Source organism: Aythya marila (assembly GCF_965140915.1).
Source record: "Aythya marila genome assembly, chromosome: 1".
Lineage (NCBI taxonomy): Eukaryota > Metazoa > Chordata > Aves > Anseriformes > Anatidae > Aythya > Aythya marila.
Genome location: NC_139042.1, coordinates 146,175,888 through 146,202,157, shown reverse-complemented (window position 1 = coordinate 146,202,157; position 26,270 = coordinate 146,175,888). Strand labels below are relative to the sequence as shown.

The window sequence follows — 26,270 nt, the reverse complement described above, 5'->3', positions numbered from 1 at the left end:
TGTGATGCTTTCTAGCAGAGAACAATAATTATTGACTTTTCTGGGCAAAACTCATCCACAGTGCTGTAGATCAGGGATTTGGTACAAGGGATGGAAAATAAATGTTAAGAATCTTTGTATTCTCTTTGAAAGGAAAGTAATTGTTAATTTTGTCAATGGCTAATTGTGTTTGACTTGCTTGTGTCTTCAGGCCCTGAAGCAGAGCTTCCACCAAGAGCTTCCCCCAGTTTAGATGGGGTCCCACTTTTTGCAATCTAACCAAACCTCTTTTTACTCTGTCTTGTTGTTCCCCAGAATGCCACAGCAACAACAGCAACATCGGCTGTTCACAGCTGCCCTCCTGGCACTTGTTTTCATTCTGGCAGCAGTGAGTACCACTGAGGCTGGCAAGAAAGAGAAGCCAGGTAAGGTCCAGTTAACTCAGGGTTAATCCCTGAGCTACATTGGATGTGTGGAAGAACGTCATATGTTTTTTGTTTTGTTGTGAAATTCAGAGCATTCATTAACCTTTTAATATGCAGGATAGGGATTTGTAGCTTTGACATGTTATTCTATATTAAATAGGAAAACTGAAATTAATTTCCTTGAAAGCTAGCAGCTTGAGAGCCCCAGTGACAGGAGTCCTCAGTTCATCAGAGACTGGGTATTGCAAAGCAGCTTTCCTTAAAATTTGCTCTGGGAATGGGTTCCTGCTTGACTTAAGGAGAGCCACATGTGTGATGAAAGAGCAGTTATCATGTTACTTGTTCAGTGTGGTATAAGTAAATACTACACCAATGCTGCATGATATGGAAATCTTTCAGCAAAGGTTTGAACTAACTCAGTGCTGCAGATAGACAGCCAGATATCCAGCAGTAAGTGCTCTCTGTTAGTGATGAACTCAGACCTCGTCGCAAGAGACAGGCCTAGAGTGGAAAACTCACATCCGTCAAACCCAGTTTTGATGGTTTTTAAGGATCACATCTTAATGGCATTTTTCTTGAGGTCTTATTATTTACAGGCTGCTAACATACTGGTTAATAATGATTTGTGAGCATTCCCATTAAAAATGAGTGTTTCTAACCACTGTGGCTGTAAGGAAGCATGAAAAAATATGCAATAACTAAAAGGCAAATCCACTCCGTATAAGGTTATCTACAATTACTTGTGTTATTTGGGGGACTAATTTATTATTTTTGTGAACATTTCAATTTCATAACATTGCTGTCTTTTCTCATCAGAGTTGAGTGTAAGGATTTAAATGAAATCTTGCTTCTTACTTTTGTCCCTGAGTAACAAAACCACTATAGGTTATCAGCGTTTCAAGATGTACTGATAAGATTCTGACCATTTACATGCAGGAAGATCAATAACCATAAGTAACTTGCATTAACGTGCCATGAACCCTGTGCCCTTCTCCATGTAGTTTGTTCTTTGCCATTAGAGACATATTGTAACATGGTGTTCACATATTGTAACATGGTGTTCACCAAGTGAAAAGCCTGTAACCCACTGCTATTCCCTAGAGGTGCTCAAATCCCAATACACATAAATTCCTTATCTGTGCAGTGTGGAGTGCTTCAGATGAAACTGAAAATATTTACATCAGTTATGGGAAACAGAGAGTCCCTTTCTGAGTGCTCTCTCCTTGTTTTGGTCAATGGTCCCTGAGGGGGGGTCTAGATGACTCCCCATTCTGAAGGTGAGAATCTTCTCTGACTGTTAGATGTAGTAGTGGGACTGAATTTGAACAATTCACCCTGCTTTGGAATCCAAGCCTAAGAGGCTGACCTGGCTCTGCACAACTGTGAAAAGGATGGCAGATCTTTTGCTGGTGAAGCAGTTTTACAAACCATTTCCTTAGTCACCCTTTCAGGTGCTGTGACTGTTTAACATGTTTAGTAAAGGGAAGCTGCTCTGTCAGCTGTGGGTACTGACCACTTCTCTTGATTGGGTTTGCTTCCTTGTCTTTGTTCAGAGAAAAAGGCGAAGAAGTCTGACTGTGGGGAATGGCAGTGGAGTGTCTGTGTGCCCACCAATGGGGACTGTGGCCTGGGAACACGCGAGGGCACCCGCACTGGGGCAGAGTGCAAGCAAACCACCAAGACTCAGAAGTGTAAAATTCCCTGCAACTGGAAGAAGCAATTTGGAGGTAAGCATTGCAGTCTCAAGAGGCTGGATTTTTATTTTTATTTTTATTTTTATTTTTTTTCTTAAATGTCTTGAAGGAAGCCTGTATTTTCTGCTTAGCACTGTAAATGTCTGTGAAGGTGGTACCTCCACATTTCAAGTCCATTGCAACTAGAGCAGTTAAAGCATCAGAAGGCATCTTCCCCAGAGCAAAGCAGCTCCTCCAGCAGAGTCCATATAATCTACTTATTTTAAAATCAGTATTCCAGCAGCATGCTTAAATCTATTTTTCTGTTGTGTACAACCCTATTTAAGGCAGCAATGTAAGCATCATCTGTTCTCTCACAGCTGTGAATCTCTGCTGTGGTTACCACAGACTTTACGTGACCTTGTGATATGTGATTTGCAGCATGGAGCATGGGTGGCTATCACTGTGTGTGTGCATTGAGAGTAGTGAATGGAGACCAGGGTATTTCAACCATATTATTCAGTTCATAAGGTTCCTTTATAACAGTTCAGAAATATGTGTTAGACAAGATGTCTGTCCAGGACTTCGATTACTCTTGCAAATTTGACTTTTTTTTTTTTTTTTCTTCCAGTAAACAGCTTGTATGACTTTGACATCAGTGTGACCTTACCAAAGCAATCAGTGCAGCAGTTTCAGACTTGACAAGTTCATAGTTACACATACATTCTTGAAACTGTTCACGCTTTGTCTGCTAACCTTTGGCATTGTAGAAATGGAGGAACAATCATATAGAATGCGAACAATATTTCCCGTTGTTGTTTTTTTTTTTTTTCCTTTTTTTTTTTTTCTTCTTTCCTTTATTGTGTATCTCCCTATTTGATTGCATTTTCTTTTTATCTATATTATGAACTGACAATAATGCAGTATCCATGCAAAAGCAAGATTCCATCCTAAAGCATTTCTGTGCCAGGGGAGACAGCAATTGTTACTGCAAATCATCTTTAGTTTTTTTTCTGGGATTCCTTTCACCAGTTGCATGATCATTTTTTCTACAAGCACTGTCTGTTTGTGATTTACTATTGGATTCTTAACATTTTTACTTTCATCCTGTCATTCTGTTTTAAAAATTGCCATTTACTTACTCATTGCAGCGGAGTGTAAATACCAGTTCCAGGCCTGGGGAGAATGTGACTTGAATACTGCCCTGAAGACTCGAACTGGAAACCTAAAGAGAGCTCTTCATAATGCTGATTGCCAGAAGACTGTTACAATCTCAAAGCCCTGTGGGAAGCTTACCAAACCGAAACCTCAAGGTAAATTCCATTTACAGAAAGTTGTACACTAGTTCACTCAGATCAATGATGTCCCACATGCTTCAGCAGGAACTCAGTGCTACAAGAGATTGTACTGTAATAACCTTTCCTCATTCTGCATTGCTCCTGTCTGCCAGCTATTGGGTAGGCAATATTACTGTGTTGTATAGTTAAGGCAGACTAACAGATGAGGTGAGATGAAGATTAGGGTCCCAGTTTCAACCTTACACTATATATGTTGCCATTAGTTTGCTGATGCAGGCCTTCAGAGTTCAGACGCTTTTCATAACTTGCACGTTGACGGGAACACCACAGTAATAGCATGCAAAAACATCTCTTGGTGAGATAAACACACCTTTCATATTGGCATTTGGTATTGAGTAATTGAGAAAAGGGACTGTTTTCCTTCTGAACACATAGTGTTGAAGGGATGGTTTGCTCACTGCATGCTGAGGAGAGGGTATGCAGAAGTCCTGGACATTGTGGGTAGTATATTCTTTATTAAAAGACAGCAGGGAGGAGAGTATGGAATGTAAATGTCTTTTATAATTGGAAGTGACAGTGTAATTCCAGGTATACAGAAAGGCATTTGCCCTGCATTTTGATTCCTGGTGTCCTAAATTAGACAAACTTGTGGTTTAGTTATTTATTTTTCTTTCTAAGCATTGAGGCCTTTTAATATACTCTTTTGTTGGAATAATTGTTGTTATTTATGTAGGATGACTTATAGTGGGAGCTAAAGCTGTGAGATCTTGTTTGAGCTACCAAAGTAATGTGTTTTTAAGTGGATGATGCAAGCTATGCTACCCTGGCATTTATTATGCTGAAAATCAGCTAGGTTAAACATAGACTTTGGGTATTTGGATAATAATTTATTTATAAAAATAAATGTGATTAGGAGTGACAGGTGGAACTTGGATAAGCAGTTTTCAAACTGTGGATGGCAGTGCACTAATGATCTGTAGGGTACCTGCAAGTGACCTGTTCTTCTTGTGCAACCCAAGAGGTGTCTGATTAGGTGACAGATGCTTTCTGTATGTGTGCATGAATCCATGTACTTTGCAGTCAGTGCATCTGTAACTGGCCTTCCTTGCACACTTTCCATTGAGTTATCAGGTAAGTGCTGAGTCTAGAACCTGTGCAGATAATACAGACTGTGAAGCAGAAATTATACAACTAGATTTTCAGAGACCAGCTGACTTGGTTGAGTTGACAGCAATAAACATCTTCCTTTGGGGACAGAAGTGACTGAGTGGGAATAAAAGCAGCAAGGGGGCTTTGAGCTGTGTGATTTTATTGTTCATTAGTTTGGAAGGAAAGACATTTTTTTTAAAGCAAGTTTTCATGCTTAAGTGGCACTTGGAATTTTATTGAATGAAGCTTCCTGTTGAGCTGCCAGAGGAGCTCAACCACTAGAGCCACTTGAAGCCTTCTGCCTTGTCCTACCCCTGTGGAGTCAGTGGGCTCTATCGATGGCTGTTGGAAGAAAAGGGAGACAAAGCAGAGCTTTGGTGCTGCATTCTTTTGTGAGAATGGTGCTGTTGGGTGGTACAGGGTCATTTCAAGTTACGGTTTTAAATGCATGTCCTAGCAGAGCTTGTGTAATTTCTGGACTGGGATTCCTTTTAACTTATTCCAGATTTTAGTGAGTTTGTACTGATCCTGAAAGTTGGATCGTGACTGGCTGCAGCAAGATAATTATGTGGTGCAAATTAATTAACAAACCTGAATTCATTTGATTTGAAAGATTGCAAATAGAGAAATAAGTACAAATGTAGGTTTGCAGTCATAATAAACATGGGCAGAAATTCTGCTCTTCTGTTTTGTCCTGGAAATCTTACAGCATCTTCCTGTGTGCCACCTGCTTATTCATCTGCTGTTCACATCAGTAGGAGCACCAAGCATGGAAGTCAACACTTGCAGTTTGCCTGGGCCTTGAGCTAAAGATAAGAAATCACTATTGCAGATATGTGAATAACTGCATAGGAACTATGCTGGAAAGTGTGTTGACTGCAGTAGGAGGAACTAGAATAAGAAGTTAGGTCAAACAGAAGAATACTGCGTGAAATGTTGTGCCCTACTGAACTTTATTTTTGAGTTAAAAATCGGAGTGCTGACATGTAGAGTATGTCAGTTTTCTTCCCGAGGAGAAGGAAATTACAGACTGGACATAAGTCCCTACCCACATCTAGGTAAAGGAAAATTCAATCTATAGTTAGAATAGACCATATTTAATTCTTTGGAACCAAGAAGTAAGATCTAGATTATTGTTTGAGCACTTGAAATGAACTACAGATACAAATTAGGCTCCTTTTTCTCCCATAGCTTCACATCAGTGGCTCGAGAAAAAGAGAAAAAACAAAAAACAAACATATAATACATTATTTGGAAGCAAATAATTATTGAGTTCATCTCTGACAGCAGTAGCTTGGGAGTGTGAAAACTGGATGTGAACCAACTAAGAATATTTCACAGAAAAGTAGCACTATATTCAGAAAAAGGGTTTTAATAATTTTACTGATTAGCCCTCTTTCCCATGCCCTGATTTTTTCCTTTTATTAGATCATTTTTGTAGCCTCTTCATTACATCACTTTTCATTTTAATTTGTTAATATAAATAGGGTCAGTAAAAGTCCTCATTTAGCTTCTCCAATCAATTGTGGCTCTTGTTACTTTCTGTCACTTGCCTGTTTTTAAAGGCAGCGCCTCCGACTTAAGTATTTTATTGTAGAACAATTTGCCCGTGCTAAGAATATTTTCTACTGGACTTGCCCAAATTCCTTTTATTATTACTAAATTATATTTGAGATTAAATGGCTGGACTGTACAAAGTGTTCCAAGCATGTTCTCTACAGATTTGTATTGAAAAGGAAAACACCATTGTAATACTCCTTTTTGTTGTTCATCATTGTGCTCAGTAAGTAAATTAATGTTTTCCTTCTGATCACAGCTTGCATGTGGAGCAGCTATCTTTATCTGAGACCTCACAATTTTCCCCAAATCTTATTTAAAAGAAATAAAATAAAAATACGATTAGTTAAGAACTCAATGAATCTAAGTGAGTAAGTCAGATTTTTTTCGTCTAGACTTGCCCAACGCAGTATTGTGCCTCAGATTTCACCAGGCACATTTCCTTAGTTTGGTTGAAGTTCTTCCTTACCTTCGCTGCTCTTTGAGAATAATACGAATGATTTGATGTCACCTGTAACTGTTCTCCTGTTGCTTAACCACCTTCCAACCTCATGAACCTAGGAAACCTATGCTGGTAGCATGAATCCTGTATCTCCTTCATCTCACTCAATTTGGGATATGAGTGCTGTTTCGTGGGCATTTGACCTGTGCTTAAGAGAAAGGAAAATTGCATCTACAGAAAAATCCTAAGGATTAGCATTTTGCAGATTTATTGATTTAAGTTTTTTTGTTTGTTTGTTTTTGTTTTTTTTTTTTGAGGAACTTTGTTCTGCAGCAAAACTTCTGATAAACTAAGCCAGGAGATCATCATTAACCTTAGGAATTAATGACTGCCTGATAAACTGGTGATCTAAGAGTTTTTATGGATTTGTTTTATCATTAGTCATCATTCATGGAAAGGACTTAAAATCTTTACGAAGTACTCTCATTAGTTTGGAAACTAATGTTACTTCCTGGATAATTTTTCTTTAAACATTTGTATTTTTTCCTTATTAGTAGTTGCTCTGTATTGGTGTTTTCCTTCTGAACAGCTGACATTCTAAGTATGGATTGGTTAGTCTTGGAGCTTAGAGGTTGGAATAGGAGAATTATTTGAGAACCTTTGCTGTATGTAGGACTTAAGGGAGAAAGCAGACGATGAATCAGGACTCTGAATTTTATTTGTATTTTTGTTGAGCTCTTTTCTCCTTAGTTTTGCTGAAGTGTTCTCAGATTGGATGACAGTGGCTTGGTCTTGGGCTGCTGTGCTGAAATACAGTTATCACAGGATAAAAATTGGTGAATGTTCTTGAATGCTGTTTTTGACAGAGAGATTGCCAGTGATGTGACAGCAGTATCCCAGACACTAGGGTTTGTGTATTTAGTGCACAAATGAGGTCATGAGAAAATCCATCACAAAGGCTGGAAAAGATCAAAGGATAATTTTTATCACAGGATCCTCTTGGAGGCAGCCACCTCTCCTTTAGCACACACAATTGCATATTCTAATCACTGTCTGAAGTGCCGGGGATGTTCAAGGTCTCCCTAACCCATCTTGACAGATGTGAAAGAATCAGGCACTTCTGTTGAGCAGCTGCTCTGATGGCCAACTTCCACTGAAGAGCAGAAAATGCTTCCGACAAACTCCATCTGGCCTACTTCACAGCCACCCAAATGTGATTGATGATTGTTTGGGTTCCAGCCAGCCAGAAAGTAAAAGAATGGGGTATTGTCAGGATTCAGGAAACATTTTGCTTTTACTGCTGAGAGAGGAGAAATTTATTTTTATTGAGCTAGGTAGCCTGATAGGCTTTATTTCTTTTTTCACTATGTCTTTCTGTCACTCTCATTCTTCCTGTCTCTCTCCATAATTCTTGTACTTTTAGCTACTTACTCTTCTGATAAAGATGAAACTAAATAGGATAAGCAGTCTACCTGCTCTTTCAGCTGTGTACCCTTCATTTTTTTCCTTCAGCTACTTTTTTCTCTGATAACTTTCTCACTCAGATGTATTTAGTTCTCAGTATATCTCCCTTCACAACTCTTTATCAATTTACAGTGTATCTGATTTATGAGTTTCTTAATTCTGGCTCAGATCAGCCTTTGACACTTAGGAAAATAATTCCAACTACAGCTGACAAATATTAACACTACTTATGCCACAGTCTTTAATAATTGGGGTTGCACCCAAAGGTCACATTCTCCAGCACACTGTTTTTGAAAGGTTGCTCATGGGAAGGCAAGAGCTGCTGTGGATAGTATTGACTGTAATCTCTTTCCTGTAATGCAGATCAGGTGTGGCATCTGAGAGTCCAGCAAGGTGTCAGTGCAGTTTCCTGTCTTTGGCACAATGTGCATGTTCCTACATTAGGGGAAAGACAATGCACTTTGTGATTTTACTAATTTTCCATTGTTTGATGAGCTTTATTTAAGAGTTAATTCAATATAAATAATCTGTACTACATTGCTTCTTCTATCAAAGAAACTTTACAGACAGCAACTATGTTATCCTCCTATCACTCCCTGGAGCTGAGGAAATGTTTCAAGAAAAGTAATAACTGAAAGTCAGAAAGACTAAATGATTTTCCAGGGTAGTACAGTATCACTGGCAGGTCCAGCTGCTCAGCTAGGAGCTGTTGACCCTTTGCTCCCTGCTCTCACTATTAGCTCTCACTGCTGTTCCCTTTGTCCCAGTCTGCAATTATCAGAATGTGACAATTCACTTCAAGGTGTCTGAACTATGGTCTTCAGCTAGGGTCTTTGATGTTGATGTTATAATCTCAGAGGGTTTATGACAGTGTTTGACATTACCTTGCCATGTGTCTTCTTAAGAGAGCTTGCTGTCAAAGTGTGGAGCTGGGCTTTTGTTAGTGAGTGGTTTTATCCCTGTCCCTACTTTGGTGCCAGAAGCAGAATGCAACATGTGGTTTCTGAGCACTGCAGGCGTGATTCCTACCTGCAGAAAGGACATCTTAATAACAGTGCTTTGCTGGGACAGACTGTCTGCACTTTGGCAGAATGACTTGGCTGCTGATGTGTTGCAAGGAGCTGACAATAACGTCTGAATTGATTGCTCACCTGATATGCAGATATTTGTTACTCAGACAAGCTGAGTGCTGCTCTGACAAAAAGGAAGCACTCATGGCCTACCCCATTTTGCAAGGTGGATGGTTGGGCTGCTTCTTCTGTGTTGCCCTCCCTCAAACTTCCTCCCTGCAGCAATGAGATGCTTGCTTCTGAAGGGTAGCTGGAGGAGATGTGGGGGAGAAGAAATGACCTGTTAGGACTGTGACTTTGTTTTGTTTGAAAGATGCTTGTGTCTCCTGTTTTGGCATCCCTCTCTTCCTGTACCTCCTTCTGTAGGTTGCAGAACTCCCCATCTTTAATGTAACTCATTAGTCATGCAGGCACACAGCTAGCGTAATAATTAGTATTACAGGAGGCAGAACAATAGGCTGTGCTCAAACTAATTAGATATAAAAATGAGGGATTTTCTCGTATTAGGAAACAGCTGTTATAGTTAAACAAAACCCTGAAAGGCAAAAAGGGGAGTTTTTTTCTCTTTCCCTGAAGGATGAGGGATGCTTATTCAAGAATGGTCCCTGACACTGACCAGGAGCCTGCAGTGAAATACAGTGATCTGAGCTCTGCGTGGCAGACACTGGCAGTGGATGCCCAGTGGGAACAACATGGTTGGCTGTTATTATTGTTGCTATCATCAAGATTATTTGTATTGCATGAGTGCCCAGAGGCCCCAGTTGAAAAAGGGTGCCATTGTACTGAGCACTGCATAAATATTGTGAGTGGCAGTTTTGACATGAATAATTTATACCTTATGGAGCTGAGAAATGTGAAAACCAAGAGGAGAAACAGTGGTCCAGAGGGGTGAGACCGGGTACTAAATGCTTGGTTGTGTTTCCCACTGCTCCTTCATAGTCTTGAGGACATAGCTAGTTATTTCAAGATGAAGTAAAACTCAGTGGGAACTTTAATGTCTGAAACATGTCTCTGAGACTTGGCTCCCTGCTGCAGTATTATCAGGAAATATGATTTTTCTCATTAATTTAAGTGAGAACAAGAATAAGCCATATATGAAAAATAAAACACAATGTTGGCTAGAGTGTGGACTGGCCTCAAGCTGCTAGTAAGCTGCCAGTACAACTCTAACCTAATAAAGTTTAGATGTCATTTAATGGAGTTTTTTCTGCTTCCATTTTCTTATGTTTCTTGGAGTCTTTCCACTGTAGTTTCCCTTGAGACTGCTTTTGTACCCTTGAAAAATTAGACTTTTTGGACAAATAATTTGAATTCTTCATCAGATGCACCATCAATCTGATTCACACAGCCCTGATTCCAGGAAGCAAGAAATGCTTGTAGGAGAGGGAGAAAGAGAAATATTTTTAAGTTCTTTTTTTTTCAGTTTCTAGTTGTTCTGCAGCTTTAACAGGTGAGTTTGAAAAGAAAAAAGCTGGGAAACTTCATGGGAAAACTAGACCTCCATATTTTCTCACCCCCTAGTTTGTATTTCAAATGCTTTTTAATGTGCTGCTCCAGAAGATGGAAAAACTAGATGTGACAAATGTTCTTGTTTAACCCTTTTGTGCCTGCTGGAGTTTCTTTTAGTTCTTAATGCAGACCGTTTGGGGCGAAAGTTTAAACAGCCCACTATGTGCCAATTCTCTTACATGCTCATTGTCTCACTTTCCTGGCTTGCAACAGCATCCAGTCTCCTTGGCAGTGGTTGCTGCCCCTCAGCCGTGAAAATGCCTGAAGCTGTGGGACTTACTGTGATAAAAGATATGCCATCAGCAAATGTTTACACTCATTACTGTTCCCAGCAGTGAAACAGAGAGAAAGCTCTGTTCCTTTCTTTCTGTCCTTTCCTTTTCTACTTCTTCACTTCCTTTCCTTTCAAGCTTTATTTTTTTCCTTCTTTCTTTCTTTCTCCCTCCATCTCGTTTTCCACATCACCTTCTCTGTAACTGTTCTTCTATCTGTACTTAGTGCAAAAGTTTTGCAGGCAGCTCTTCATTGTGGAGCACTGACCAAAGCAAAGTCTGTGTCCCATGCCCTGAGGGAAGATGGAGAAGATGCCCAGGCTGGGAAGATCCAGAAAGCACAACTAAGAAATGTGCACATCTGGTTTTCAATAAAGAGCTAAATAAAATTAGGTTTCTATTCACAGTTAACCACAAATAATTGTCTGCTAAACAACTATTTAGTGATCTATGTTTGACATAGAAACTGCCTCAATGTAGCATTTTGCTTCTCTGTGGATGTAGGTAAATGCCAAACTTTAAAGGGATTATTATTACTTTGTTTTAAGCAGTATCCTGTAGACAAGTGAATGTAGACAGTAAGCTCTGAATGTGTCAGTCTACTCCTGCACCTGCCTTACTGGCATTAAGATGGATCTTGTGTACAGCGGGGACAGATAGCTGAAGAGCCAGCTGAGATGGAGTCCTTCTTGTGCTGAGCGCAGCACATGACAAAGAGCAGTAAGAATGTCCATTCCTTGAAGAATAATCAGTGCAAACATGCCAGATATAGATGAAAAGAAGAAGAAAACAGAAGAGCAAAGTTAGCTTCTTCTGGAAAACACTTTCCAATTAACCAGACCGTTTCAGCAGTTTCCAAGTGCAAAACAGACATTGTGTGAAAGGTTTAACTTACTTACTCTTAAGGTTCTAATATCTTCAACAAATATAAACCACGATAAAATAAAATGAGAAGAACTTTCCTAATTCTTGTCACTGGACAAATAGGACATCTAGCAAAATCAGAAGATGCATAAATCTCTGTTGTCTTTTGTGTGTCTGTGTGTAGGCAGTGTTGATTTTTTTTTTTTTCCACAAATTTCAACAAATTACATCTTTAGAAAAAAAATATCCTGTAATACCTGACTAGTTTGAAGTTAGAATTCTAAACCTAACAACGTTTAAGTCTTACCTTCAGATGACAGGTTCAAATGATGGCTTCTGCCTCAGAGAATTTTAGAGCTTCACGGATGGTTTTAGAATAAATTGGATTAATTTTTCCCTGCATTTATTTCTTCCTGCCATACCAATAAGAAAGAAATTAGAGAACCTTTTCCACAAGTGGCTCCTTTGTCCATTTATTTGTCAGATACATTAGGGTTTGTTACAGGCATAAATCTAGCTGTTTCCCCATTGATAACATACACAGCAGAACACTTTCCTAGCATATGTTCATCCTTTAGGTTGAATTGGGTGAATGCAGTGTTCAGCTGGGAACAAATTCAAGGCTATCCCAAACAGAAGTTTAGCAAAGTGAGACACAGAACAAAACCTGCTTGGATAAGAGTGACTGAAGGAGTAGAGAAATCGAGAAACACTTATGGACAACAAGAGACAGTGATTAAACACAGAGCTTACTTGTGGGGGATATAATCAATTCTAATACATTAATGAAGTAAAAACACATCAAGGTCATTGATTCATTGGACAGTTCCCTTCTATGGCTTTGTAGCTAGTGGAATATTACTTTTGTTACCATCCAGTACAACTGGGTGTTGTTCAAAGAGCTTTTTAATAATTCATTTTGGAACAAAATTGCTATTGCTATATTTTTTTACTTCTTAAACTGATTTGGAATAAATAAATTATTTGTATAACTACAAGAAACTGGATGACCATGAAGGGCTGTCTTCATCTAGAAATAGAAGAAATAACATATTTAAAGGGTATTTCAGAATCAATAGATTTGCTCCACAATCATGGAAATCACAAGATAGTACTGTTCTTGTTCTTAGAGAGCAGGGTACAGCCTTTTAGGGTGAATATTTTTCACCAAGGAATAAAATCTTTTGCTTTGTCAAAATCAAGTCCTCTTTCTTCTATGGAGGCTGGCATTTTACCCATAAAATTCAGAAGTGTCCTGTATCCATTAACTACCACCATAGTAACTAGGTGCTTCAGGAAACTTGCCGCAGTAAGAAGCAGAGAGCTCTTTAGGAAACCTACCTTCCTCTGTACTGAGTGGAACTGAGCACTGCTTCCTGACAAAACTGTCTTGAACACCTGGTGTTGAAATGCATAGCTCTAACCCTCTGTCAGCACAGCTTTTGCTATTCTGAATGCTTTATTTTTTTATAGCTTTTGGGGACACTGCTTGACTTTTGTGTATACGAGTTCAGCAATGCCATGAGTGAATTGTTACCTTCTCCTAAACAAATGAAAATAAATACCTGCAAGTTTTGGCTTTCAAATCTTGTAGTCCATTAAAATGCAGTTACTTCACCTTTGTGCCTTATGCATTAAGAGGGGCTTCAAATCTTACGTGGCTTCTGTTCGATGTAATTACTTTCCTTTATTGCTTGCATAGTAAGAATAAGGCTCCAGAATAAAGATGCCTATTTAAGGAGAACTGCTGCCATTATAAATTGCATATGAAAAGCGGGGCATATTAAATTAATTTATTTCCTTGGTAGGGTCCTCAACTTAAATTCACTGGATTTTTGTTATTGGTAGACAGTATAAGCAGACAGAAGTGGCCCAGTGCTAATCCACAACTGTGCAGTTTTTAATCCTGTGAATAGTTCTTAGGTTATTCATAGGGTTATTCAGGTTGTTGAATGATTAGAAAATCAAGTGTGTGTACATCAACACAGTTTGTTCTTGCAGGGCTATTTGTACAACGCCACATGGGTGTTTTTATCTCACTGGAAGTGCTCTGGGCTCCGGGGGCGGGGAGCAAGATGTCTGTGCACTGCTTGGATGCTGCTCTCTGCAGGAACGGCAAGGTGTTCTGAGTTAGCTCTTTGCATGTGCCCTGATCCAGGATTCTGGCTTCCTGCTGTGCAAGAGCTCTCACGCTGCGGGCTAAGAGGGAAGGGGGAGGGACTGCAGAAAGCATATACTGTAAAACGGGCACAAAAACTGAGGACTGTTTTGCCATCCTCATTAATATTCTGGACCATTCATAGCTCACTCTCCTCATCTTTTGTTTTGCTGCAAGGATGTACAGGGATGGTAAAGCTAAGTATTTCCCTGATGTGAAGCAAGCTTGGTGCAGAGTGGAGAAGACATATCCAACTCCTGCTGCTGCTTTCCTCAATGTGGCTGTGTGCTGAGGTGGAAGGACAGTTTGGCTGGAGCACTAATGCCTGGTGCGCTCAGAGAAGTAGGCAAAGAGCTACCCGTGCCCTTTCCCTCCACTGCACAGCCTGCTTACCTCGTGTCGAGAGACAGGGAGAGAAAACACCCACTCCCAGCTCAGTGCTGACCCTGGTATCGGTGTCCATGGGATAACTAGCTTTGATAAGGCCTTTAATGGATTTGAGTGTAAATATCAAAGTTATTCACTCAACTTTGATAAGGTTCTATATCAAGATGTTCCAGTTTGTGACCTGTGAACCAGATGTGGCCTCCAGGATAATTCTGTCACAGTTAGGCACCTAGTCCTGTTGAGCAGGTAGGGAAGCGATCCTGCTTTCTGCCTTGTTCCCTCCTTTCTGGGTCCTTAACTCCACTGTGTATATACCTTCCATCAATGTCTGGCTCAGTATTGAAAGTATGTTGCCACCTAGTTTTAAAGCAGCTAGTGCAATGAGAATTCAGATCAGAATTCAGATTTAAAATTTTGCATGTTCTGGATTTTATCTATTTGGATCATCTCACCATGGTGACTAGATATTCTTGGTAGCACCTGTCTGGGCAAATACATTCCCTGTAGCCATCACACAGCTGATGCACAGCTCTGTCTTTGCAAACATTGCATTAATCAGCTAGGTGAGGTGCAGGAGGCTGCTGTTGACGCAGGGTGCTTGCTCATGGCAGCATTCTGCTCAAGGTAGCTGCCACTCACCATGTTGCTTCCTTCTGCCTCAAAACTGAGCATCAGTATGATCAAGCTGCTTTGCTGTGCCAGTGAGATGCGGAAAGCAACACAGAGGGTTCCCCATCATAAAAGCTATTTCCAGTGGGCACAGCTTCATGGGTTACTGCAGACTCTGATGGCAGGCTGGGTTCATATTAAGAGAAAATGGCTGAGCTGAAAGACTTACATCCAATCTGTGCTAAGGTGGATTTAATGCAGGTAAACTTAACTGGTAGGGTTATGGGGCTGCTGAGTTTTCGGGTAACTGGCGCTGTACTCTGAATTGGTCAGGGCTTTTGAGGAGGGTGTCAGGACCCTTTCAGTCAAGGCTGACTGCCTTGGAAAGAGAAACATTGTCAGACTGAGTGAGTAGGATGATGTGGATCCCAGCATGGCTGTGTGAGCTGACTTGATAGGATGTGATAAAAGTTGAGATAGTAGTCCGGGGTGAACAGCAATGAGGACAATGAAAGCAATGACACACATGCATAGTGTAGGTCTAAGTAGTGAGAAAACATGAATAAAGTACATCTTAAAGCAAAAGTCTACTTCTACATACCATAGTCTGTAGTCTGACTTCAGTAAAAATGGGTGAAGGGTCCCTGTGAACAGACTTGTGCAAGACAGTATGACCAGCAACATTTTCGTGGGTTAGTACCTGGGTGTTGGTGTCTGGGGTAGGGTTTTTAAAAGAGCCTAAAGAGAATGGGAAACTTTTCAGCTAATATATATATATAAAAGCTCAAAAGTTTGTATACATATATATATATATATAAAAGTTCAAAAGTTTGTGTGTGTGTATATATATATATATATATAAAAGCTCAACAATTTGTGTATATATATATATATATATATATATATATATATATATATATATATTTGCTACAGCTCTGAGGGTGCATGTGGTTTCATGGAGTAAATGTGCTTTTCATCAATACAGCATACCCATCCAAAAGATTAAGCTCTGGTGGTGTGAGAGGAATTAAATCCCAGGCAGGAGCCTTTTGTTCTCCTGAGGCATGAAGCAGAATCCCTTGTCTGTGTAGGTAGACAGATTTGGAGGTTTGGATGACATGCAGGTTACCACAAGGTGGCCAATGGGGAGGATTTAGCTTTTTCCCTTTTACTGAGAGGCGAATAGAGGCAAATACAGACACAAGGGGCTCAAGTGCAAATGAATAAATAGTAGGTTGTCTGGTAACTCAAGCGAAGTGCAAGGCAGATAGTCTTTGATGATGGGGATCTGATGTGGTCACACAATGATTGCTGAATAAAAACTTCTCCTGATAATAAGTGACTTCACCCCAAACACGAACTGCACATACTCTTTGGTAGAGTGGTCAGCCCACAGTTACACGTCTGCTTTGCTTTTAGTAAATATAGTTGAAGTCTGCAGAGTGACTTTTTGTTTGTGGTGAGATTGAATAGATATTACAAATTACAGACCAGCAAATTCCATTGCTGGTCTGATTGATAAAATCTTGCTATTTCTGAGTCAAGAAAGGGAGAGAGACCAATAAATACAGAGTTCAGGAGGGTCAGTGATACAGTGGGAAAATGAGAGGAAGAGAAAGACATGAGTAAAAGAGGATAAGAGAGAAGACAGAGAAATAGTGTGTGTGTGGGAAGCTTTAGCTGAAAGCAAATTCTATATTAAATTAATGAAAAATAACATTTTGGAATGACAGTTTGGAAAATACTTCCAGATACTGTGAATGTCTCTAGGCCACAGGCATACACATACACACACACTGACACATATAAAAAGACAGAGGAAAAATAGTAGTAATTAAAAAAAAAAAAAAAGTTTTCACATTTTCAAACTGAAAACAATTGCTTATTGTTTTAAATCATTACCTCTTTCAATGTTTTTTTAAAAAAAGTTTTTAAGGGAATGAGATTTTAGAACTGATTATGTGGCTAGAAAAATGAAACCAGTATTTTATTTCACATTGATGAAAAGATTATTCAAAATTTTTGTCCTGTTGAAAAAGCTGAAGAAAAAATGTTGCTTTGAAAAATTAATGGATAGGAAAAGCAACAGTCAAAGTAATCAGAGGTCCTAAGTCTACTTTCTCCTGAAAGTACTGTGGCCCTATGCATAGCTGAAGGATGTCAACAAAGCTCCTCTGGCTTTAATCCAAGTAAGCTGGTTTTGCCATAGGTGATGGTTTTTTAACTATATTACCTGAACTGGCCAAAGAAAAAATAATATTTTTGAAGAAAAAGACCACCTTAAGGCCCAAGTGCTCATCTTTTACATTCTCTGTGATATTCATTGTTTAACTTGAGATCCAGAGATTTTTTTTTTTTTTAAGTTTTATTTATTTATTTATTTATTGTACTTTCTGACAAGGAAGAAATAGAGGCAGTATTCAAAGGAAGGAAGTGCATATCTGTGAAATCTAGGTTAAGGCAAACATGAGTCTACTTCTTACTGTTTTATTTCCAGGCAAGATACTTCACAAAACCTGTTTCTGTCTCTTTTCAGTAACTTTTTTGCTGTATTTCACAGTGGTATCTGTGAGGATTTATTCGTGCTCCCAGTGAGAGTTATTTCCCCCATTACAAGGTTATATGTGATAAGAATATATCCTTAATATATTAATATATTAAGGATATATTAATATATTAATAATCTCATCCCCTTAATTCCATATTTAGTTTTTAGGCCCCTCTGTCAGTTTCCTCTTCCTATAGAACACACGCTACCTGACACCATGGTGGAATTTACTGCAGACAGTGGTATAATACATATGCTTTCACTTGTAGCTTCACATTGTTCCCTTACTGACCCCAAATTAGTCAGAGCAACACATTCTCCCTCTTCCCATCCCTATCCTATCAGTAATAACTGGCTGGACAGACCGTGCTTGAATGACTCCAGGCCAAACCTCAGCTGCCTCTCGAGTGTATGTAGGTGTTTGTCCCAGACAAAAACGGAACTGTTGGCAATGGAGAAGCTGAAGAAACAAGTGAGCTTTCTCACCATGATCTGGAGTGCTCTCATTTTCAGGGAAAGACAAAGACAAACAATGAAACAGAAAGGAAGTAAAGGAGGGGAATGTGTGTGGGTAGTGTGTGCAACGCTTTCTTCCAGCTCTCCGCTGAGCCATGACCCGGTTTCTCCAGGAGCTGCCTGCTGTTTTCTTATTTTTGAAGCAAGTTCCTGAGACAATGCTTTGCATGCCAAACAGGGTCAGCTGCTCAGATAGGAAGGGATCTGAACTGGACGTGCACCCCCTTTCCATCTCTAGGTCCCTGATCGTTCCTTTTATTTTTCTTTTCCTTCTGTTTCCCCTTCCCCTATTCAGAATAAGGAAACAAAATTAGTTCTTATGTGCATAGAGAAAATAAGCAGTAATTTCAGGGGTATTGGTTGTTGATATTTTTTTGTGGTTATTGTTATCTTTACAGAATCAAAGAAGAAGAAAAAGGAAGGCAAGAAACAAGAGAAGATGCTGGATTAGTGGAGCCAACTTGGGCAATGTGAGAAAGGGACATCAGCAAACACGTTCAGTTAATGGTTTCATTTATAACTAGGCATTTTATTCTAAAATTATTTATAGCTTAATGGTACAATAGAAGAAAATGAGCAAACAGAAAAAAAAAAAAAACATTTTTTTTTATTACTTTAGTATTTTTAATGTATAACCCTAACAACAATTTTTAGAGGCCTGTAATAAAGGACTCCAAACTCATTTAGAAAATTGTCTATTATATATAGAACAATGTAGAGGTTTTTTAAAACAATTTTTTTTTCTCAAGTCTCAGTCTTGTAATTACTCCATGCAAGCAGAACCTGAACCTGTGTAGAGCCCTGCTGAAGCCAGTGGTGCCCTGTGTGGACATAGGAGTCCGTCTGGATGCAGTTTTATTTAAGATTGGGACCATGTGTCTGAAAGAAAAACAGATTTTGTTTCTTAATTCTTGTTATTTCTGGATAGCTGTGTGAAGTTATTCATTTGAGGAAATGTTAGGGGCATTTTGTTGAGTACTTGCAGGCAAAGATTTTTCTTCTATGTGTGGTGATGCTCCTTCCAAACTGTCACCATCTCTGTGTTAAAACTAGTAACACTCCTCTATCCTTGGCCTTATTTTGGTTGATGACAGTAAAAAAATCTAAAATCTTGGATTGTGGTTGGATATAACAGAGTCCTGAATTTTGTAGCAGTGATTTTTCAAATTGCAAAATACTTTTTTCTTTTTTTTTTTCTTTTTTTAAACACCGTATCAGCACTGGTGGATGGTAATATCCACTGTTTTACCTGCAAAAGCAGAAAAAATATTTCTTTTGTTTGTTTATTTTGTGAGAGAGGAGAATATCTTCTTCACAAAAATCTAGTTGAAATTGTTGTGATTCTGCCTGACCCTGCTCCCTTTTGCATTCATAGGAATCTTCCTGTTGATTTTAGCTATAGTTGGTTGAAAAATAGAAAGTATGTCTGCTGGAAAGTGACAGAAACTTTAAAAACTCAGTTTGAAAACTGAGATGGGTTATATTTTTTACCAAAAAAGGGACAATTTGTGAGACTTGAAACCAATAGGAATGAAATTAATTTTTATTTCTCTACTAGTAAAACAGAAGGAATATGTCAACATAGTACCTTTTGCTTTCTTCCATTTTTATATAAGCAAAAAGACCTTGGGAAATCTCAGCCATAATAAAAATAGTTCTGTACTTTATTTATTTATTATTTTTTTTTAAGGAAAACTTGGCAGGGCAAAAAAAAAAAAAAAAAAAAGAAAAACTTATAACCTGCTGTTTTTCAGTTTGATTTTTACCTATCTCAAATGACAATGAGTCCTGACAGAAATGACAAAGTCGAAAAAATATCTGGCAAAGGGTTGTATATCCCCAGGTAAAGGGTTGTCTTACAAACCAAACAACCTTCAGACCAGATATTTTAGAGGAAATATATAGGATTTCAGTGCCCAAATTCTTTTTTAAATCTTTGCTTTTAAATTATAAATCTTAAATTTCAACTCTAAGAAGTAAGCTTCATCATTTATGTAGACTCCAGCCCTGCCTGCTGGTCAACAGGAAATCTCCCGTAGTCTCCCTTGTATTCCTGCAGATACCCACTGACTTCAGTGAAGCTGCATCATGGTGCATTCATCTATTCATCTGGGTAAATCACTCTGCTCTTTCAGAATTACCTTGTAGAAATGCAGAGTGGTTTTCCAGACTAACTTCTCACTTCCCTTTTCTAAGCAAAAAATAAAAAAAAGCAGAGCTTGACTTTTTTTTTTTTTTTTTTTTTTTTTCTTAACACGAGGACTATGGCCAATCTCAACTTGCAGTGAGGCAAGTCCTTCTGGACATTCCCAAACCCTTTTGAAGCCAGCTAACCAAGGCTGCGCATAGCTCAAGATAGACTAGTCACACAAGTATTTCTCAGACTCCTTGGGTGTGTTTTGCAGTCTTTGTTGATGTCCTTGTTATTTTGACTATACTATTAGACATACCTGAGACAGTGGTGTAATTAAAAATGTCCCAAATGTTGTGGACACGCAATGACCAAACCCAAAAATGCAAGTTGCCATTCATAAAGGCTTTTATTTGGGTGGTTCTGGGTGCTATTTTTTTTTCATGGTCTAATCAAATCTGCCAATGCTTGTGCCTCAGATTTAAACTAATGCATTGGTAGATCTGATTGAAAGCAAACGGAGGAAGAAGCTTTCTCACTCACCAAAGGTTTGTCTGTCTAAATGCTGCATCAGTTCAGTTCACTTAAAGTGGTTCAGCTTTGAGTGTAGACACTGTTGCACCATTGTCCTACACCAGTTAATCTAGTCCATGTTTCAGAGGGAGTTGGCAGGAGTTGGGAATGATGCTGAGACCAACAGTTTGACTCTCCTTTAGGAAACTTTAGATATGACTTCTGATTTCCACCTCTGTGAGTAAAAAGAAAATAAATTCCCCTGATTCCTGTGTTATCTTATGGCCCTTAATAATAACTGCTCATCTGGATTTTTAAAGGAACATTACGAATAGTTTTTGAAGGAGGCTAGTCAAGATCCCATTGTGATGGTGGTATAGGTACTCCATGGAGAGAGTTTACAGAAACAAACAAGCAAACCAAATGCCATGTTAGGACCAGCAGAAAGTACAGTGGTCCTGTGAGCAAAGGGTGTGAAATAGAGCACTTCTTTGTACTACTCAGCCACATATGGTTGGATCTATATTGGCATATTGTTAATAATAATTGTATTTGTATATGCCACACTTTACAAACAATGAAGAAAATTTCCAGCAGAAAATGGTCTGTGGGAACTTATTCTATGAAGGCAATGATAAAAGTATTTGATGGTAAAACACCAAGTAAGGTTCAAAAGAAGAGGCCAGTCAATTCAACTCTTTAAGAAGGCACCTGCTACCTAGGAGAACAGGTGTAATTGCTTCACTAGTGACATTATTAAGAAAGAGAGGCAAATATCTGAACAAAACCTCTTCCAGCCCTATCCTGCTCAGTTTCTACCAGAGTTATTATGAAATTTCTCCTTATTTGTTTTCTAATCCTCTATCTTTCATGCCCTCTGGATGACAAGCTTATGTGACAGGGCTGTGGGGTTGGCTACTTCGGATGAGGTACGTGTTCTGCCCTCCTCATCCATAAGGCACTAGCTGAACTGACTGAAACTCATTTCAGGAATGTCCCACTCACAAAGTGATTTCCATTCTCATTTGCTACAGCTATAGTATGGTATGAGGAGATGATAAAAATCCCCTAAATTACAGCCTTTTTCTAGAAGATCTAAATGCTCAGAAAAGAAAGTAGTGAGTTGCTGAACATTATCTAAGGATGAATCTGCATCCACATCCTGGAATCCAGCAAGATTAGATTGAGGGGGATTTGGATTTAGCTCCATTTCCTTCTTCTGAGTAGACTGAACCATGCTTCCAAGCAATTAGACCTGTCTATATCTTGATTTAAATCAGTACTTGAGGACTGGGGCATTTTCTCACTTTGATATGTCACCTGACAGAAGTGCCCATATTGAAAGAGAATCGTTGCCTGTTAGCCTGGCATATTTAACAGATTATGAAGCGCAGGAAGACTATAGCATAAGGTACGTATTATGGTTCTAGAAAGGGAAAGCAAACTTATCAGTTCTTATATTCTAATTCCATAACAACATTCTGAACTGTATAATTTTTTCAAAGGTAGAAGTTTTCAAAAGGGAGAAATTTTCAAAACGGATAATTTTTTTTTTCAATAAGGAGAAATAAAAGTGTAATAATTCTAAATACATACCAACAGGCCATGTAGGGCCCATGTCAAGAAGAGACATGTACTAGGTCAGGAACATTTTATGTAAACTTCTTTCACTTGCTTCTTTGAGTAGAGAAGGCAGGATTACCGAGTGGCACATTTGTTTTTATGCTTTACTTGGTTTGTGCCTTAATGCAAACTGGGCAATAGTGGAATGTTACTGAAAATACAGAAGAGTTCCCACTCCATCCTCAAAAGAATGTGTCCACCAGGAGACAACCTGGCTTTCTTTCAGACTGGGAATCTTTTTTTTTTTTTTTTTTTTTTTTTTTTGAATTTATGAATATATTTTCTGAACTCAGATGCTGCTGAAATTGGCCAGCAACTACATTAGCAATGTAACCCTGCCACATTTCTAAAGCAAAATATTGTTCAGGTACGCCATTCTGATATGACACAATATCCTTTGTCACATCTCCCAAATTCGTACAGTAAGGGGAAACAGTATATGAACGAGGGTAGGCATGTCTTATGCAATCTTTTTAAACTCTATAGGACAGCATCTTCTCTGAACTTTTGTGTTCTTCCTCTAGGGGGACAGACTATATCTGTTGTCTGCTTTACTACTCACATCTAATTTTGATAGTGTTTGTAGTTTTTTCCATCGATTTTGCTAAGGCAATCTACCTCCCGCCCAATCTTCTGCAGACATTTTTGATCCTTCTCATGCTAGAAGGGTATATTCTCCACGACTTGCTGGCTTGTAAAACAGCCCCAGCAATCCCCTAGTATTAGGTACCTTTTATTGTGTCCTTCTAACATTAAAAATAAATGACCGAACGTAACTTGTTCATCAGAAGACAACAATGGACAAAGAAATGTAAGAATAAGCTATTGATTCTCTGGGTTCAGTCGGAGGGTGGCTTGCTGGTAAAACTTCTGTCATAGCTCAACCTGGGTGAGGCTTCCTAGAGAAAAGAAATGAGTCCTATATGATGGAAGAGTAGACAGTAATGAAAGAATAGCTACCCTCAAACAGAAGAACCCCTTAGCCAGATAAACAGAGCAAGACGTTACGTCCTCTCCCACTGAATTCTCTTTACCTTCAGGTTAAAGGGAAGAGACAAGGACAAGAGACAAGGCACATAGAGCTTCAAAAATAGTGAGAATTGTATGAGCGAAGTAGAGCATGGAAAGACCCTGTTCCTCCCCATGGGTGACTGAACTTGGAGAAGGTCTAGATAGTGCTGTTCATAGTAGCCGAAAATTTCATGTGCTTTTGAATTCAAAGTAAATGGTAAAGGCTAATCATTCTCCTAGTGTTCCTCTTCTGTGTCTCTTCAAAAATGGCAGTCTGCCTTGAGGCCCCATCACTCTGACCTGAGCAGAAGTGAGATATGTCAAGGAAAACATGGGACCTCAGCTATATTTCGTAGGTCCCTGGTGGCTAAAAAATCAGTAGTTATCTAAAAACACAACAAAACTGAAAGCATGGATCCAATATATGGTTTTACAGATGACACAAAACAGAGGCTCTCCAAGTGTGCCCATTTTGGAAAGTCATTCAAAGTTAAAGACTGTAGAAAAGCTTCAGCCTGAATTCTGTGATATACAGCTAGGAAAATGGATAGCCTCTGCTGGAGTGTCTTATCCTAGCCAACTTCATTTAATTAATTACACTGTTTGAATTCCCTCATCATAATCAGCCTGGCAACATGACACTAACTTCTCTCAATGGGTGAGTCATTATGCTTCCCATGTTATAATTATGTGGCACATCCAGGTTTTTACACCTGAAGAAAATGCCTCGAGTCGTCCAGAGACTCTTGTGGTTGCTGAGGGGATTCGTAGCAGATGCAGGCTAAGAACTGCTGCTGCTGTGAGCTTGGAACCACCTCATCAGCTTGTCACAATCAGATACAGCAGCTCTCTAAATATACATGCATACATACTGCATATATATATACATATGTCCATATATGGAAAAGCAAAGCTATTAAAAAAAATGTACCCATAACTCAAAAGGTCTCTCACAAGTCATGCTGCTGTGTTTTAAAGCTAAAGAAGTGAAAAAGCTTTTGGCCTGTGTTATTATTATTGTTATTATTTTAATACAAGGGTAGTATATAGGCTGAAGAGCCATTTATCTTCCCTCCTCAATTTAAGCATATTAAGCAATTTAAGGATGGCTGTGTTGAAGGAAAATGCAAAACACACACCAATGAAATGGCCAATAAGACTTAGTATAAAGGTGACGTTCTTTTCTGTCACACCAAGTACATGGAAGGGCTTTATTCAAAGCGTTGGAGTGGAAGAACTGATTGGGTTAAGTAGAAGCCCAGACAGAAAAAGGCTTCTTCTCTGCAAAGAAAAAGTGAGGAAAAGTAAAAAATGAAACAAAACAAAAACAGACAACAAAAACAACAATGACAACAAAGCAACATAAAGTAAAAGAGGAATCCTCTTGACACTTGTAGTTTAGGTGTTAAAGAAAAGAAGAAATGGAAGTCAACATAACATTAAAGCCTGAATATTGTGTTCAATGGATTTCTAATTCTGTATATATCTATTAAACCAGTGCTATATAGTATCTTTTCATGGGTTACATTCTTTACCCTGTTCAATTTCCGTTTTATTTTCAGTTTGTATATTGATTTTGTAAGCTAGTAGTCTGTTACCTTTTCATTTTTTTTTAAACTTGTATGAAAGCCATATATCCATATTGTAGAATGAAAGCATTAATCCTGTAATATCCTTCAATGTTTCTCTTAGCTCTGTGGGATTGTGAGAGGCTCTAGCGAATGTATATGTTTACCAATTGTATCAACATAATTTACTTGCTCTTAGATAAAGAATTAAATAAACTAATACACAGAAATGCGGTGTCATCATTTGGTTGTCGCAACTGTAGAAGACTTTTGAATTTCCTTTAATTAATTCCTAATATTATTAGTGGTCTGCCTCTGCTGTACTAATTTCCTGTCAGCTATATGTGTTGCATGTATCAGAAATATTTATCTTTGTAAATTGAGAAAGAGTAGGAAGAGTAAGAATCTGTAGGAAGTAATCTACCAGAAATGGTTGTAGCAGAAAATGGCTCTTTGATTTGGGAATGCTGAAAACTCTGCCCCGAATTTGCCAAACTTGTCATTCTATAAGGGAGTTTGTTTTAGTATCTGGTGTAATTGACACAGTGGTGGCCTTAAGGAGTCTGTATAAGGAGTCTGGAATTATTATTATTATTATTTTTAATTATTCTGTCAGATAAGCAATGGGAAAACCTTATTCCCAGCCATGTCATGCTTAGCTGTTTCACCTTAACAGTGACTTTAATGAGTGTGTGTTTGGTGACAGATGATTAAGTCTCATGAATAGAGCAAAGATGTTAAATTACATTAATGGACTACTCTGAATGAGGAGGAAATTCAGGTAATGTTCATTGTACGTCATTTCTTCTCCTTTCTTTTTGTCCCTTCATTATACTTTTTTTTTTTTCCCTAAATCTGCTTTCCTTTCCAAATCTCTTCCTGCTTTTGTTTCCGTGCCCAACTATTAGTTAAAATTTTAGCAAAAAAATTACTACAAGCCATTCCATCACTCACCGCCAAAAGAGGGAGATGCTCCATACCAGTTAAAAGACAAGGAGATTATAGAGTTTTCTGAAATTCTTTGGAAGAAAGTGGACTACTATAAATCATGAAAAACAACAGTGCATTCTTCAAATCATCAACGAACTCAACAACCTAATTTTTCTTTGGAAATGAAACCCAAGTGCTATCTATTGTTTAATTACAAAAGAAAAGTCTTAATTCCTGTTTTATATGCTACTTACCTCTTTAGGTTAGTAAGTAATGATGGTTTTAAAATTCTCTTGTTCTTGGGAGCTATCTGATCTTTTCAGTGAGCCTGAGCTGCTTGAGGACTGTCTCAAGTAGTGCTTAATGTCCCTAAGCTCCATCATTCAGGACACCCAGGTCTCTGATTTCTCCTGTCCTTCCTACCTCTGTACACAAATGCTGACTAAGTCACAAACAGGCTTGGCAAGGAGTTTTTGGGTCAGCTTTCTTCTGGTGATTCCTTCATGGAATAGGGTTTTAGAAAGCCATCTCTGTCTTTATGTAGATTCTTTTTGTTATGCATGGGTTACATGAA

At 38.6% G+C, this 26,270-nt stretch overlaps 1 protein-coding gene across 1 annotated transcript in view; it reads left to right on the top strand.

Moving 5' to 3' along the window:
* PTN (pleiotrophin) overlaps nucleotides 1-24,988 on the top strand; it is a 76,663-nt gene extending 51,675 nt beyond the window's left edge. The window contains exons 2-5 of the mRNA XM_082763869.1: nucleotides 295-404; nucleotides 1,958-2,131; nucleotides 3,229-3,390; nucleotides 18,319-24,988. Of these exons, the coding sequence (XP_082619995.1) occupies nucleotides 296-404; nucleotides 1,958-2,131; nucleotides 3,229-3,390; nucleotides 18,319-18,371 (498 nt within the window). The 5' untranslated portion in view covers nucleotide 295 and the 3' untranslated portion in view covers nucleotides 18,372-24,988. The remainder of the gene's footprint in view (nucleotides 1-294; nucleotides 405-1,957; nucleotides 2,132-3,228; nucleotides 3,391-18,318) is intronic.
* Nucleotides 24,989-26,270: the final 1,282 nt, after the last annotated feature.